Source organism: Humulus lupulus, chromosome 4 (assembly GCF_963169125.1).
Source record: "Humulus lupulus chromosome 4, drHumLupu1.1, whole genome shotgun sequence".
NCBI classification, from domain to species: domain Eukaryota; kingdom Viridiplantae; phylum Streptophyta; class Magnoliopsida; order Rosales; family Cannabaceae; genus Humulus; species Humulus lupulus.
The window spans coordinates 147,140,689-147,153,701 of NC_084796.1; the positions used below are offsets into that span (position 1 = coordinate 147,140,689).

General features: G+C 38.3%; 2 protein-coding genes across 2 annotated transcripts; both read left to right on the forward strand.

Annotated features, from left to right (window-relative positions):
* Positions 1–1,931: 1,931 nt before the first annotated feature.
* LOC133830888 (uncharacterized) lies at positions 1,932–4,000 on the forward strand. Its single transcript, XM_062260993.1, has 2 exons — positions 1,932–2,471; positions 3,639–4,000. Exons 1-2 carry the CDS (start codon positions 2,028–2,030, stop codon positions 3,810–3,812), a joined length of 618 nt encoding a protein of 205 aa, XP_062116977.1. The 5' UTR covers positions 1,932–2,027; the 3' UTR covers positions 3,813–4,000.
* Positions 4,001–8,742: 4,742 nt separating this feature from the next.
* On the forward strand, positions 8,743–10,607 carry LOC133829216 (uncharacterized). The gene is made up of 2 exons (XM_062259072.1): positions 8,743–9,741; positions 9,825–10,607. Exons 1-2 carry the CDS (start codon positions 9,676–9,678, stop codon positions 10,122–10,124), a joined length of 366 nt encoding a protein of 121 aa, XP_062115056.1. The 5' UTR covers positions 8,743–9,675; the 3' UTR covers positions 10,125–10,607.
* The last annotated feature ends 2,406 nt before the right edge of the window (positions 10,608–13,013 follow it).

Consider the following 13,013-nt stretch of genomic DNA (forward strand, 5'->3'; position numbering starts at 1 on the left):
TTCCAGGCCCTAGCAATAACCTAGTCACAACCATAATATAGAATCTCGTCAATAACGAGCGAATAAAGGCTTCCAGACAGAGTCTTAGCCTCTGGGACATCGAATTCCACTAAACCGGGTAGTAGAATCGATCTCGAGCCCTTAGGTTTGAGTTCCCGCACTCAAAACCTTCCTGGGGCTCAAAACCCCTTCAAGCACCAGGCCCAATGCCCAAGAGTCGCGACCCGCCTCAAGTCAGAGAGCCCAAGGGCTCTCCTCTGGACCACACGCGTCGCGGGGCTCCCTGCAGGTGCCGCAGCTCAAAATGGAGGTCCAACCCCTCCTCGTTCATGAGAGTCGCGGCACCCCAAGAATAGGGCCACAACTCGACATGAAAAACCAGATTTCCCCCTCGTTTCTTCAAGCCAAATCTCACCAAAAATTTATCCAAACATGGTCAAATCCCAAAAATAAAGTTCACAATCAAACCAGCACTTCAATACACACAAAACCCAGGGCTAAACTTGGCCAAAACCTCACGTGTCACGTGGATAGTTAACAATAAATACTGACAGTTGCACCAAAATTGTAGATTTATGTATTACCACAAAAAAAAAATTGGGTATTAAAGTGTAACTTTTGAAAAGATTTGGGTATTGATACGAACCACACCAACGATTGTGGTGAAACCCGACACCAAATATGGCAGCCACCAAGAACACACGAAATGGGAATGAAGAACCGCGACCCAATGCTTAGCCAAGCACGAACCTTGGTATGAGGAAGACGCCACAAACGGGGATGGGAATCCGTTTGATAAGTCGGATTGAACGCCACAAGGAATACCCTTGATAAGTTCGAATAGTCTCTTCAAGAACTCAAGAAGAAAACCTCTCAATTTTCATTTCATCAAAATCTGCCTTTCCCAAATGTTTACAAGGCCTAATATAGCCGAAAAATTACATCAAACAAGCCCCTTTGTCTTCCAAATGAAAACCAAAAATTAAAGACAACCCCTTTGTCTTCCTAATGAAAAACTGAAAATTAAAGACAACCCTTTGTCTTCCTAATGAAAACCGAAAATTAAAGACAAAAGGACTATTGGACTCACACAAGTCAAATGTTTGACTTTTCACAAAATAAACAAAGACTAAATAAAAAACGTGATTAAAAATAAAAAGACAAGATGACAAAATACAATAAGACTCATTACAAGAGGCTAAATATTGATCAAGCTCCTAAACTGAGTCTTTTGGTTCGTGCCCTCGTCACCGGACCAACTGGAACTATACTTGGATCTTTAGTCTTGGTGTCCTCATCAGGTATTATCGCCACCAATTAGACTAATAAAAATGCGTGATATGGATAATTAACAGACACTTAACAATGAGTACTAATGGGTGCACCAAAATTGTAGATTTATGTATTATTATCGCCAAAATAAAATATTCAGGTATTAAAGTGTAACTTTTGAACAAATTTGGTTATTATCGCTGCCAATATTCCTAAGAAAACTTATTTTGTCTTAATTTTGCAATTAATTTTTTTTAATGTGAGATTATATAATGGTAGAACTACGATTTATCTGAGGTGGTCAATTGCCCCTTAAAAAATCTAATAAATAATTTTTTTATATATTAATTATATACTATTTGCCTTTCTAAAAAAATTATAGATAAATTAGGCTTTCTTTCAAAACTGAAGGATTTTAAGTCCCTAATTTTTTTTTTTTGTGGTAATAGTTCATAACCTTTCTAAAAAAATTATAGATAAATTAGGCTTTCTTTCAAAACTGAAGGATTTTAAGTCCCTAATTTTTTTTTTTTGTGGTAATAGTTCATAAGATTAATATTTAGTCCCTATTCTAATGTAATGATAATATTTTGATGAAAATATGCACCGACTTTTTAAAAAAATTACATTATATATAAATATATTCCTAATATCTATCAGATCATATTCCGATCGAGCGAGGGAGTCGGGTTGTCAAATATCCTTCTTATCTTCACACGTATTACATACCTGCAAACACACTCCCTCATCCACTCATGGCTCTAACAATACCCAACGGTAGTGGAGGTGGTACTGGTGGAGCTACAATCCTCTCCGGCAATCCCACCAAACACCCCTACACCCAGTTCCCTATTCGCCACCACGTCATCTTCCCTGCCCTGTCGAGAACCCTTCGCGTGGCAGTCTCGGCCAAGAAGTTTTCCTCCAGAAGCGGGAGGGCCGACGGCAAGAACCGGAGGAGCACCACCACCACAAGAGACCAAGAACTAGAAGACATTAATCGGGCGGCTGAGCTCAAAAGGGGTCTCAAAAATGGTGCTGATTTCGAAAGCGCTGTTGGGTCAGCCGTGAATGATGTTGACGATGGATATTTCTTGCCCAAGCTTCCGGGTGAGGAAAAGGACCTCTGGGAAGGTGAACAGTGGGATTGGCTTGGGTTCCTGGTCGAGTACTTGTGGGCTTTCGGCATAGTTTTTTCGGTAAAATGATTTTTCTTTCTTTTTCTGCATTTAGTTTTGGTGTAATAGTATTATAGTAAATGAATATTCCTATGAAGTTATGTGATTTTAGTATTTTAACAAATATTTTGAACGAGTTACGTTAACAAACCCAAATGTTTCTATTTAAACCCGTTGAGTATCATAATTAGAAACATAGTCTAGTTATATCATGAAAGTTTGTAGATTTTGGCGTACCCTTTTCATAAGATCTCAGAGAGAAATTTGGAAAGGTATTCGGTACAATAAACATTCTTCAATCGATGTTTAGATGAGATAGTCGTGTGTTGAAGCTGTGTTCATTTGAAATTAGTTTGCTATCCAATGTTATACAACCCATAAACCCCTGTGAAAGTGTTTTATAGGCAAACTTGTGATATTTGAACGCTAAACTTATGAACAAGAATACTCACAAGGGTTTGGTCGAGTGGGCATACTATAGTTTGGTTCCTCATGGCACCTACTTAACTATTTGCAACAGTTTTCTCCCTAAAGCGACTGTAGGATTTTGCAGAAGGATGAGTATTAGGTTTTATTTTTTAAAGAGAGAAAAACTTGGGAGTAGGAATTTAGCAATTTAGAGAAAAATCTTAGTAGATTATTCATTGCAAGATTTCCTGAGATCCTATTGCTGCTATTTATTTGAGTATGAGATCTTCTGTATATCGAATCCATTGGTGATGATGTTTCAAGAAATTGTAAAAAAGCAGCAACTGCGAATACAATCCATGTCTTACTTCAGGATTAAAAGCCTTGTTATGAATGGTGTTGTCTCTTAGTGTGAGAATGGTGAAGGAAAAGCATGCTACCATCCTAAAGCCTTTTACTAGATAAAAGAACTGTATTCATAGATAGAGGAAGATCTTGAACTCTTTCTTAGCTGTCCAACTAGAATGATCTGCAGCATAAAGGTGTGAGAATGGAATAGAACTCAATATCTAGAAGTCCTATAAAGAGTTACTAATGATATGTCAATGTTAATTTTAAAGACTTCTATCAGGTAAGAAGTAAAGCTCGATTTCTATACTTCTTACAACAAATTTTTTTCATCGCTGTAAAATTTAAAACTCAGTTAATCTTGCAGCTTCATACCTCTTAAAAAAATGTTTTATTTCATATTAATATTCGATCTGTTTTTGTTCTTGGAAGTTAATTGCTTGTGGGGTTGCCGTTGCCACTTACAATGAAGGGGCTACTGATTTCAAGGACACACCTGTATACAAGGAGTCAGTCCAGTCCCAGGAGCTTTTAGAAGAACCAGACGCATCTAATCCCGATGTCTTTGAATCCAACCCGACTGAGGTGGCTCCTAGATTGGAATAGCATGCCTAATGAACAAATGACCTTTACAACTGGTATATTGTTCATTCCTACTGAAAGAAGAAACAATTTAAAAAAGGTATGTACTCAATTTGCAAGTGCTATTTCCTTTGTAATGTGTAATAAGTTGATACAGAGAAAGTTCTTAATATGCAAGTTGAGTAAAATTTGTGAAAATGATTGTCTGGTTACTCTATTGTTCCTCTTATTGCTGTTCTACCAAGGTTATAAGTTCTAATATTTGGTGTTACTTCCCATGATAGTGGTTTTCACTGACTGAGGTACAAAACTAACAACCTCTATAGAGCACTACTACTGTATCAGCCTTTTGTAAATACTTTTTTTTTTTGTTGGAAGCCATTTGTAAATTCTATCATATCATATAGGCCCATTTACTTATTTTGAAGTAACAATCTTACATTTTCTAATTTACCGATTAGTTATTTTAACATATTCTAATTCGATTGATCGCAACAAGGTTACACTTTTGTTTAGTCTGTTATCTGTAAGGTTCATATTTATTTTGTTTTATTGAGAAACATTCAAATCTTTTTGACCTAGCATGGTCCTTTAGGTTCAATTTTGGCATATTTTTGGTATTTGATTATGTATGTTATATGATTTAGTGACGATTTAGCTTCTGAAGTCGCTACTTCTTTACCAAGGTGACTAAATTAATGACAGCGGTAACAAAATCATCCATAGTAGGGGTGTTCGTGGTGCGGTTTTTCTCTAATTTTTTGGACTGCATCGCATATGTGGTTTGAACAATTTTCCAAACCGCAACCCGCACCGCATAACTTCAAACCGCATAAACCGCTCAGCAAAAATGCGATGTGGTGCGGTGTGGACAGTTTATACTATTGCCAAATAATTTAACAATTAAATATTATAATTAAGAAAGATTCATAATAAATCTCATAACTATAGAGTGTTGAACAAAATAATTAAATGTTAAATAAGTTAATAAACTTTAAACAAAACAATAAAAATATAACAAACTAATAACAAAGAAAAAATGTAATATAAAAGTAAATATTATTTTAATTAAGGAGGAATATATTTAGATTGAAATAGAATGTGTTAGCATCTTATGAAACATTATATTTTTTTTTCTAGATAATGTGTATATTATATTATACTATATAAATATTTATGCATTAACTTTAAATGTAATAAAATTGAAAAAAAATAATATAAAAAGTTAATATATATAATGATACGGTGTGATTTGAACTGCATTTATAAAATTTAAAATCGCAAACTGCACCGCACCGCGCGGTTTGACAAAAATACAAACCGCAACTGCACCCTAATATTATATAGGGTAATTCTATATGTACTATTTTTTTTTTCTCTTTCTACATATATTTCTAAATAAATTCTTAAATTTATTTTCACACCTTTTGAATATTTTCGGTACAAAATTATCTATTATTGAAAAATTAAATTTAAACATATTTTGCACCCTCGATCAAAAAATAATAATTTTTTAATCACAATTTTTTATTTTTCTTTATAATTCAAAATAAGAAAAAAAAATACAAATATTAATAATTTAAAGTTTATACAAATTATCTTATTAGAACCAAATTTATTAGTAAAATCACAATATTTCATTTTCACTAATAAGAACTAAAATATATGCAAATAAATTTCATAAAATAATAAATTAATTAATATATAAAGTGATATACTAATTGTTTTGGAGTTGTATAAAAATATTTTTGTAATAATCAAGTAAGATTATTGTGTTAATTTATTAAATTATATATTTGGTAACGATTAATTAATGAAAAGGAGCATTGAGTAGGGATGTACATGGTGCGTTCATTTATTGCTACCATCCCTACTATAATTTTTTATCTCATTCCGGCACCATTGATCACTTAGGGTCTATTTGAGATAGTTTTTAAAAAAGCTAAAAGTTGATTTCTAAAAAAATTGTGCAATAAATGTGTTTGCTTAACAATTAGAAAGCAACTTATTGAAAAATTTATGTAGAAATTATAGTTAAAAGGTAAGGTTGGCTTATTAAAAAGTTTTGGAGTAAATTAATTTTTTTTATCTAAATATATTTCTTTTTTTATTATATATTACTCATAATAAAAATATTTAAAATAAACTAATATGATAATAAAATAACTAATATTAAAATGTTAAATGTTTTTTATTTTTTTAAAATATTTTTATAATTTATATTTATTACATATTTTTTTTATTTTAGTAATTTTAAATTAACAAACTATTTTAATGTAGAATTTATTATACACTATAATATTATTTTTGCATCTCATAGTGTTTTTAAATTATAATATATCAAACACATATCAATTAATTTCAAAATTTTGAAAATAAATCATTTTAATTTTAACATGTTTAAATAAATACAATATTTATATTGAAATCTATGGAGTATATTTAGTATCTATGAATTTGTTTTAATAAAATAAATATCACATCAATTTTAGTCTTTTAATTTTTAAAAACACTTTAATTATATATATATATATAGTTTATCAAACATTTTTGTTGACCCTTGTTTTGGTCAACTGACACGGAGTCAAAACGCTTGATGTGGATAGATGTGTTGGAATAGGTATAATGACAAAAACAGTAAAGAACACAATAAATTATAGTGGTTCGGCCCCAAGAACTGGTAATGACCTACGTCCACTTAAGTTATTATTGATATGAGATCTCAAAGGAGTGATCAAAGAACTAGGGTTCTCTGAGTTTCACAAACCTGAGAGGGATAAACAATATAATCGTAATAAACCCTAATTCCCTCGTAAGTGTATAACTTCAATTAACCAAAAGCCAAAAGTCCCTTCCTTGAGCTATCTTTCTCTATTTATAGGCTCAAGGAGGATTACATGAATTTGTTACAGATATTATCTCCTAATTAATCGGATAATCAGGAATCATAGGAGATAATCTCGGAATTGATTATGATTTCCCCAAGATCATTTTGAAATATGCGGAGTGTACGACCATGCTGGTCGTAAGGAAACCTCAAACGCTACGCCAAGAGGATCTTACAGGTCGATAGTCGAACAGAACCCTGCCAAGTGTCAGCCACGTGTTTAAAAACGCCTGCCACGTCACCCGTGCCTATTTTTTGGATAACATTTGCCCCCCAAGTTTATTTATTATGACCAACGATAAATAAACTTTAAGGAAAACGACTCTTCGATTACCCCACCAGATTTGTCAAAGCAGTTCGTGCATTCTTGGAAAAAGTGACCTACCCCTGTCTAATCACGGCTTTTCGGTTCCCAAGTAACCTATTGACGGCCATCACCCTTCCCCATGCTTCGAAAAGAGGAAACTGATGATTACTTCTTCTTTCATGCCATAGACAAAATATATATAGCCTTCTCAGAGCCTTCTTTTTCTTTTTACGCAAGTTATTTCTCTTTCAAGAAACCCTAAATCAGAACCTTCATTCTCTCTGAAGATCATCTTTCAGCGTTTCAAGAACCAACCGTCTGCTCGTCTACGCTTGAAGTTCCTTCAAACCTCCACGATTCTTGCTTTGGTAAGTTTTAGAACCTTTCTACTCTTTATTTTCGCTATGCATGCCGCTGTGAGTTAACTGTTAAGTTCTGGCGTTGTCTGTGTTCTTGGTTGGAGATGCATGAATGTAGGGGATTTATCGGGTGATGCTAGATAGGATGATGTTTCTTTGCCATCCAGGAGTTACGAGTTAGTTTGATAGTCGATAACATAAATTTAAGACGTAAAACTGAAGTAAAAATTCGATTTTTATGCTAGTTGAAAAACTGAGTTTTTCCTGTCCTTAAAGGAGTTGAAAAAGCTTTTTCAAAAAACTTTTTGCTTTCACTTTTTGATTTGTTTTTCAAATTGTTCGTGTGAAAAAATTAGTTTTTTGTTAGAATGCTGTTGTATAAAAGTTTGACTTTTATTCACGACCAGCGTTATTCTAACCAACTTTCTAGACTCTCCATCCTCACCTCCCCATTTTTCTGTTCGCAGATTTTAATGCCAGATTTGTGGGGAGGTGAGCGGCCTATCGAAGATGATCTTCTTGCGCAACTTCTTGAAGGTGAAGAACAGCCGGCTCAGTGCGTTCATGAGATTCCATTCTCAAGAATCTCTTCTTCCAGACCTCAACCATCACCACCTAAAATGGCCCGTTCTAAATCTCCTGGCAAAAAGAAACCAAACCCTGAAAACAATCCAAATCCTCCTGCCCAGCCTGATTCGCAGGCTAGGGTTCCCTCGACCAGCGGTCGAGAAAACATTGCCCCGGACCCTCGCATTCAGGTCAGGGCTCGCCCTCGGCATTCAACCCTTCCTGATGTCGAGTGGTATCTTTTTCCCCTCAGCCAGGTGACCCCCAGGATGCTTGCCAATTATCTTAGGAAGTATCCTCTCACTGGGGTCAATCTCAAGATCCCTGCTGCTGACCAGTGGGCTAACTTGCCTGGGGGCGTCTACAGCGCCTGGTCAAGGTACCACATAGAGGCGGGGGTGGCAAACTACTTCGGTGTCACCCCCTTTCAAATTACTCCAAATGGATATAGAATGCTTGCTGCACTCTATATCCTTTATAAACTTAAAAAAATGGCCAGAGCCTACTCCTCACGAGGTCAACTTCCTTTTTGACCTTAAGTCCAACCCTCAACAGTCCGGGACGGGCTTTTTTCATTTTTGTCACTAGGAAACAAACTGAACATTCCTGAGTGACACCACCCACATCTCTAACGTGGGGAAATACAGCCAGGAGTATTTCCTCACGCCCGACATGACTACAAACAACTTGGCCTTCACTCGAGGAGGTAAATGTCCTTTTCCACTGGTCGCTAATTTTTCTTAGCAATTTTCCGTGTACTTCTCTAAAGTATCTTGTGCCTTTCAGGACCATGGCTACGCCCAAACCCAACACCAGACATGGTGTTGAGGTCCAATGCACTGGCCAGGATGTCTGACGCTGAAAAAAGCGTTAAGTCTCTGGTCACTGATGAAAACTTGAGGTTGTCTGGCCTTCTGACCCCTCATCAGGAAATGAGGGAACCCACGGTGGTTGACGCCACTGCCGAGGGGCATCCCGAGCAGCGACCCCCAGTGTCCCCTCCTCGAAGGAGACCGACTAGGGTTACGATCAGGGAACCGACTGGCGCCCCCTCAGCAGATAGGCATTCTGCCTCCCAAGGGAAGGGGAAACAAAAGGCAGCAGAGACTGTCGTAGACTTGGATGAGTCTTCAGACGAAAACGGTACTGTTATTTCGCTTTTAAATAGCTTGCCAATTCCCTGTCACTTATTTGACGGGGACGGCAATTTTATGTATACTCCAAATCTAGGGTCAGACTTCTTCGTGCCAGAGAGTGAGTGTATGACTAGTAGAGTCAGTAGTGTAGCGACAAGTAGTAGTAGCTCGGGTATTGGACTTTGTGAATTTCTTTACTTCTTTTCTGATGTGCCATAATTTTTGATCTATTTTTGTCTTACTATCTGCATGTTTATCTTTTTCTGCAGAAATGGCCTCCCCCAACGTTTTCGACTTGTATAAGACTCAGGAGGAGGAGGAGCAGGTTCCCCTGGTCCGACAGAGGAAATCGGCCAGGAGACAAGATGGCGAGTCTAGCCAAGCACCCTCGGCCAAGAAGAGTCGAGCAGCTGATCCTCCAAAGGATGGGCCTTCTGGCCAACCTTCTGCTCAACTATCCGCTCCTCCTGAGAAGGAGACCCCGCCTGCTGCCACAAACCCTTCGCCTGCGGCTCCAAAAGAACAGGCCCAGCAAGTCGAACTTCCTGGGGCCAAACTCTCGAGCCGCTCCCTGCGATCAGCTTAGGATCACCTCGCTCATATCCTGAAGCATGACCGTTGCAGGGAGGCAATGGCTGAGGCTGAAAACATGGGGGTCGATCAGATCCTCAACAGGGCTTTTAATGAAGTGGCCAGTGTAAGCACTCTTTCTCTTTTTGCGATCTTGGTTTTTATTTTTCCTTATTGTAAGATAGCCTAACTCTTATTCTTTGATTGCAGGCCATGTTGACAATGACCGCTGCTCGTACCCGCGCGGGTGCGAGTATCGAGCAGTCTAGGGCAAAGGTGGTTGAGGAGCTTCAGGCCGCGGAGGCTAGGCATGCTGGGGAGCTGGAGGTGGTCACCCAGCAGAAGGATGCCTTGGTGGCAGAGCTGGCAGAAAAGCAAGCTTCCCTGGAAACTACCAGAACGCAGAGGGATGACTACCAGGAATCTAGCCGAATCCAATGGCGTGAAGTAAAAAAACTTAGGGAGGAGCATCTTGCTAAGGACACGACCATTGCTGTTCTTCAGAGCTAGGTGGGGCAGCTTAAGCTTACCAATGCCAAGGACCTGGAGAGGTATAAGAACGTGACACTTCGGTGTTTCTACGATTTTTGGAAACACAGCCAAAGTGCCGATTTCAGTTACCTTCCAGAGGATGCTAGGAAGGCCGAGCTAGCCCGCTGCGCTCTCAGTTGGCTGCCGAAGAGAGAGCTAGGGTCCCTGCTTCCCCAAACATTCTGCCGGCCACCGGAGTGGAGGGAGGAGAAGCTGCAGGAGACGTGGTCGATCAGAATGCTTCACAGGATCCTCCTGCTCCTCAAGCTCCATAAAGTTTTTTCTTTTGTTTTTCCTTAATTACAAGACCTACGGGTCGTGATGTAAAGACTGATTTCTTTTTAATTTTGCTGCATGGGCAACATATTTTCCTTTTACTTTTGAACAATTACATCCAAGCAGTACTGCTTGCGGTGTAAAAGAATTCCCTTTGATATTATAATATTTCTGCTTATTATAACATCTGTTCGCATGACCAAACTTAGCATAGTACTTTGGCTTGATTTAACAAAATATAAATTTTGAAAAATACTCTAAGTACCGTAGCATGCTTTCACTTATTTTGTTCATGTGTTTACATACCTCTTGGTATGCTTTGCTATCGATGTACCTTATATGCCCCCCAAGTGACTGAGGAGCTTTAGGTCCTTGGTCACTTGCCTTGACCACAACCTGTACGAACATTACTACTCAGTATAAAATGCAACACTTATAACACAACAAAACAACACACGTAATAAACAAATACTTGTAAAAAAATTTACAAAGGTTGGCAAGAATGACTGGCTGCGCATAGTCCCTTATAATTCTCGTATTAAAATGGACTAAACATGTCTTTACGAGTGATCTTTTAAAAAGATCTTACACTTATAAGCGATTAGCCATATAACATGACTAACCCTTTTTCAAAACTTGTAAAAAGTAAAAATTAATACAAGCTAGTCCTTTAAGAAGGATTGTTTATTGATAATACTTGCGCAGGTGTTCTCCGTTCCAATAGCGCGGAACGAGATCTCCATTTAAGCGTGCAAGTTTGTATTTGCCTGGATGAAGGACTTCTTCAATCTAGTAAGGTCCTTCCCAGTTTGGTCTGAGTACTCCAGCAGCCGGGTCGCGGGTGTTTAAGAAAACTCGTCGGAGTACTAGGTCTCCGACGTTGAATTTTCTTTCTTTTACTTTTGAGTTAAAATACCGAGTGACTTTTTGCTGGTACGCAGCCACTCGGAGTTGGGCTTTTTCTCATTTCTCCTCAAGCAAGTCTAGGGACTTCATCAACAGTTGACTATTTTGGTCTTGGTCATATGTGATTCTTCGATATGAGGGCGGATCTAACTCGACTGGCAATATGGCTTCATACCCGTATGCTAAGGAAAACGGGGTATGACCCGTTGCTGTTCGATGAGAAGTTCTATACGACCAGAGTACTTCCGGCAGCTGTTCTGGCCATGCTCCTTTAGCCTCTTCGAGCCTTTTCTTCAGGGTATCCTTAAGTGTTTTATTCACTGCTTCGACTTGCCCATTTTCTTGTGGATGCGCGATTGAAGAAAAGCTCTTGACAATTCCATGCCTTTCGCAGAAGTCTGTGAATAGGTCGCTGTCAAACTGGGTGCCGTTGTCTGAGACAATCTTCCGAGGCAATCCATATCAACAAACAATATTCTTGATGACGAAGTCAAGAAATTTCTTTGTCGTTATAGTAGCGAGTGGCTTAGCTTCAGTCCATTTGGTGAAGTAGTCGACTGCTACAACTGCGTATTTTACTCCACCTTTTCCCGTTGGCAAGGATCCAATTAAATTGATACCCCATATTGCGAAGGGCCATGGACTTTGCATCTGCTTTAACTCGTTGGGAGCTGCGCGTGGGATCTTGGAAAACCTCTCACATTTATCACATTTTCGCACAAACTCCATTGAGTCTTCGTTCGTAGTCGGCCAGAAATAACCCTGCCTCAGAATCTTCTTCGATAAGCTCTGCCCCCCAGCGTGATCCCCATAGAATCCTTCATGTACCTCCTTCATAAGCTCTTTGGCCTTTTCTAGTGTAATGCATCTGAGCAATGGCATGGAGTACCCTCTTCGGTATAGAATACCATCGACCAATATGTACCTAGCAGCCCGTCTCTGAAGAGTCCTGGCTTTGTTTCTATCTGCTGGTAGTACACCATTCATGAGATACTCCAAGTACGGTGCCATCCATGTATCTTCTATCCGGATCTCCATACTGGTTTCATCTGCTCGTATGCTCGGCTCGCATAGCCGCTCCACTAGCACTATATTTAAAGTGTCAGCATCTTTCGCACTCGCGAGTTTGGCTAAGGCATCTGCGTTTGAATTCTGATCTCGGGGTATTTGCTAGAGGGTATACTTCTCGAATTGTGCCAACATATCTTTGGTTTTGTTCAGATAGGCCATCATTTTCAGGCCTCGTGCTTGATATTCCCCTAAGACCTGATTCACTACCAGCTGTGAATCACTGTAAATATCTAGCACTTTTATACTCATGTCTTTGGCCAACCTTAGCCCAGCGAGGAGTGCTTCTGATGAGGACACCAAGACTAAAGATCCAAGTCTAGTTCCAGTTGGTCTGGTGACGAGGGCGCGAGCCAAAAGACTCAGTTTAGGAGCTTGATGAGTCTTATTGTATTTTGTCATCTTGTATTTTTTATTTAGTCTTTGTTTATTTTTGTGAAAAGTCAAACACTTGACTTGTGTGAGTCCAAGAGTCCTTTTTCTTTATTTTTCGGTTTTCATTAGGAAGAAAAAAGGCTTGTCTTTATTTTTTCGGTTTTCATTAGGAAGACAAAAGGCTTGTCTTTATTTTTCGGTTTTCATTAGGAAGACAAAAGGTTGTCTTTAATTTTCAGTTTT

What these genes read in the sequence shown, in the direction of transcription:
- LOC133829216 (XM_062259072.1), top strand. Translation starts at nt 9,676, where the DNA reads ATGGCTGAGGCTGAAAACATGGGGGTCGATCAGATCCTCAACAGGGCT. An exon ending in CTTTTAATGAAGTGGCCAGT is followed by an intron (nt 9,742 to 9,824) that starts GTAAGCACTCTT and finishes CTTTGATTGCAG; the next exon opens with GCCATGTTGACAATGACCGC.
- LOC133830888 (XM_062260993.1), top strand. Translation starts at nt 2,028, where the DNA reads ATGGCTCTAACAATACCCAACGGTAGTGGAGGTGGTACTGGTGGAGCT. An exon ending in CTTTCGGCATAGTTTTTTCG is followed by an intron (nt 2,472 to 3,638) that starts GTAAAATGATTT and finishes TGTTCTTGGAAG; the next exon opens with TTAATTGCTTGTGGGGTTGC.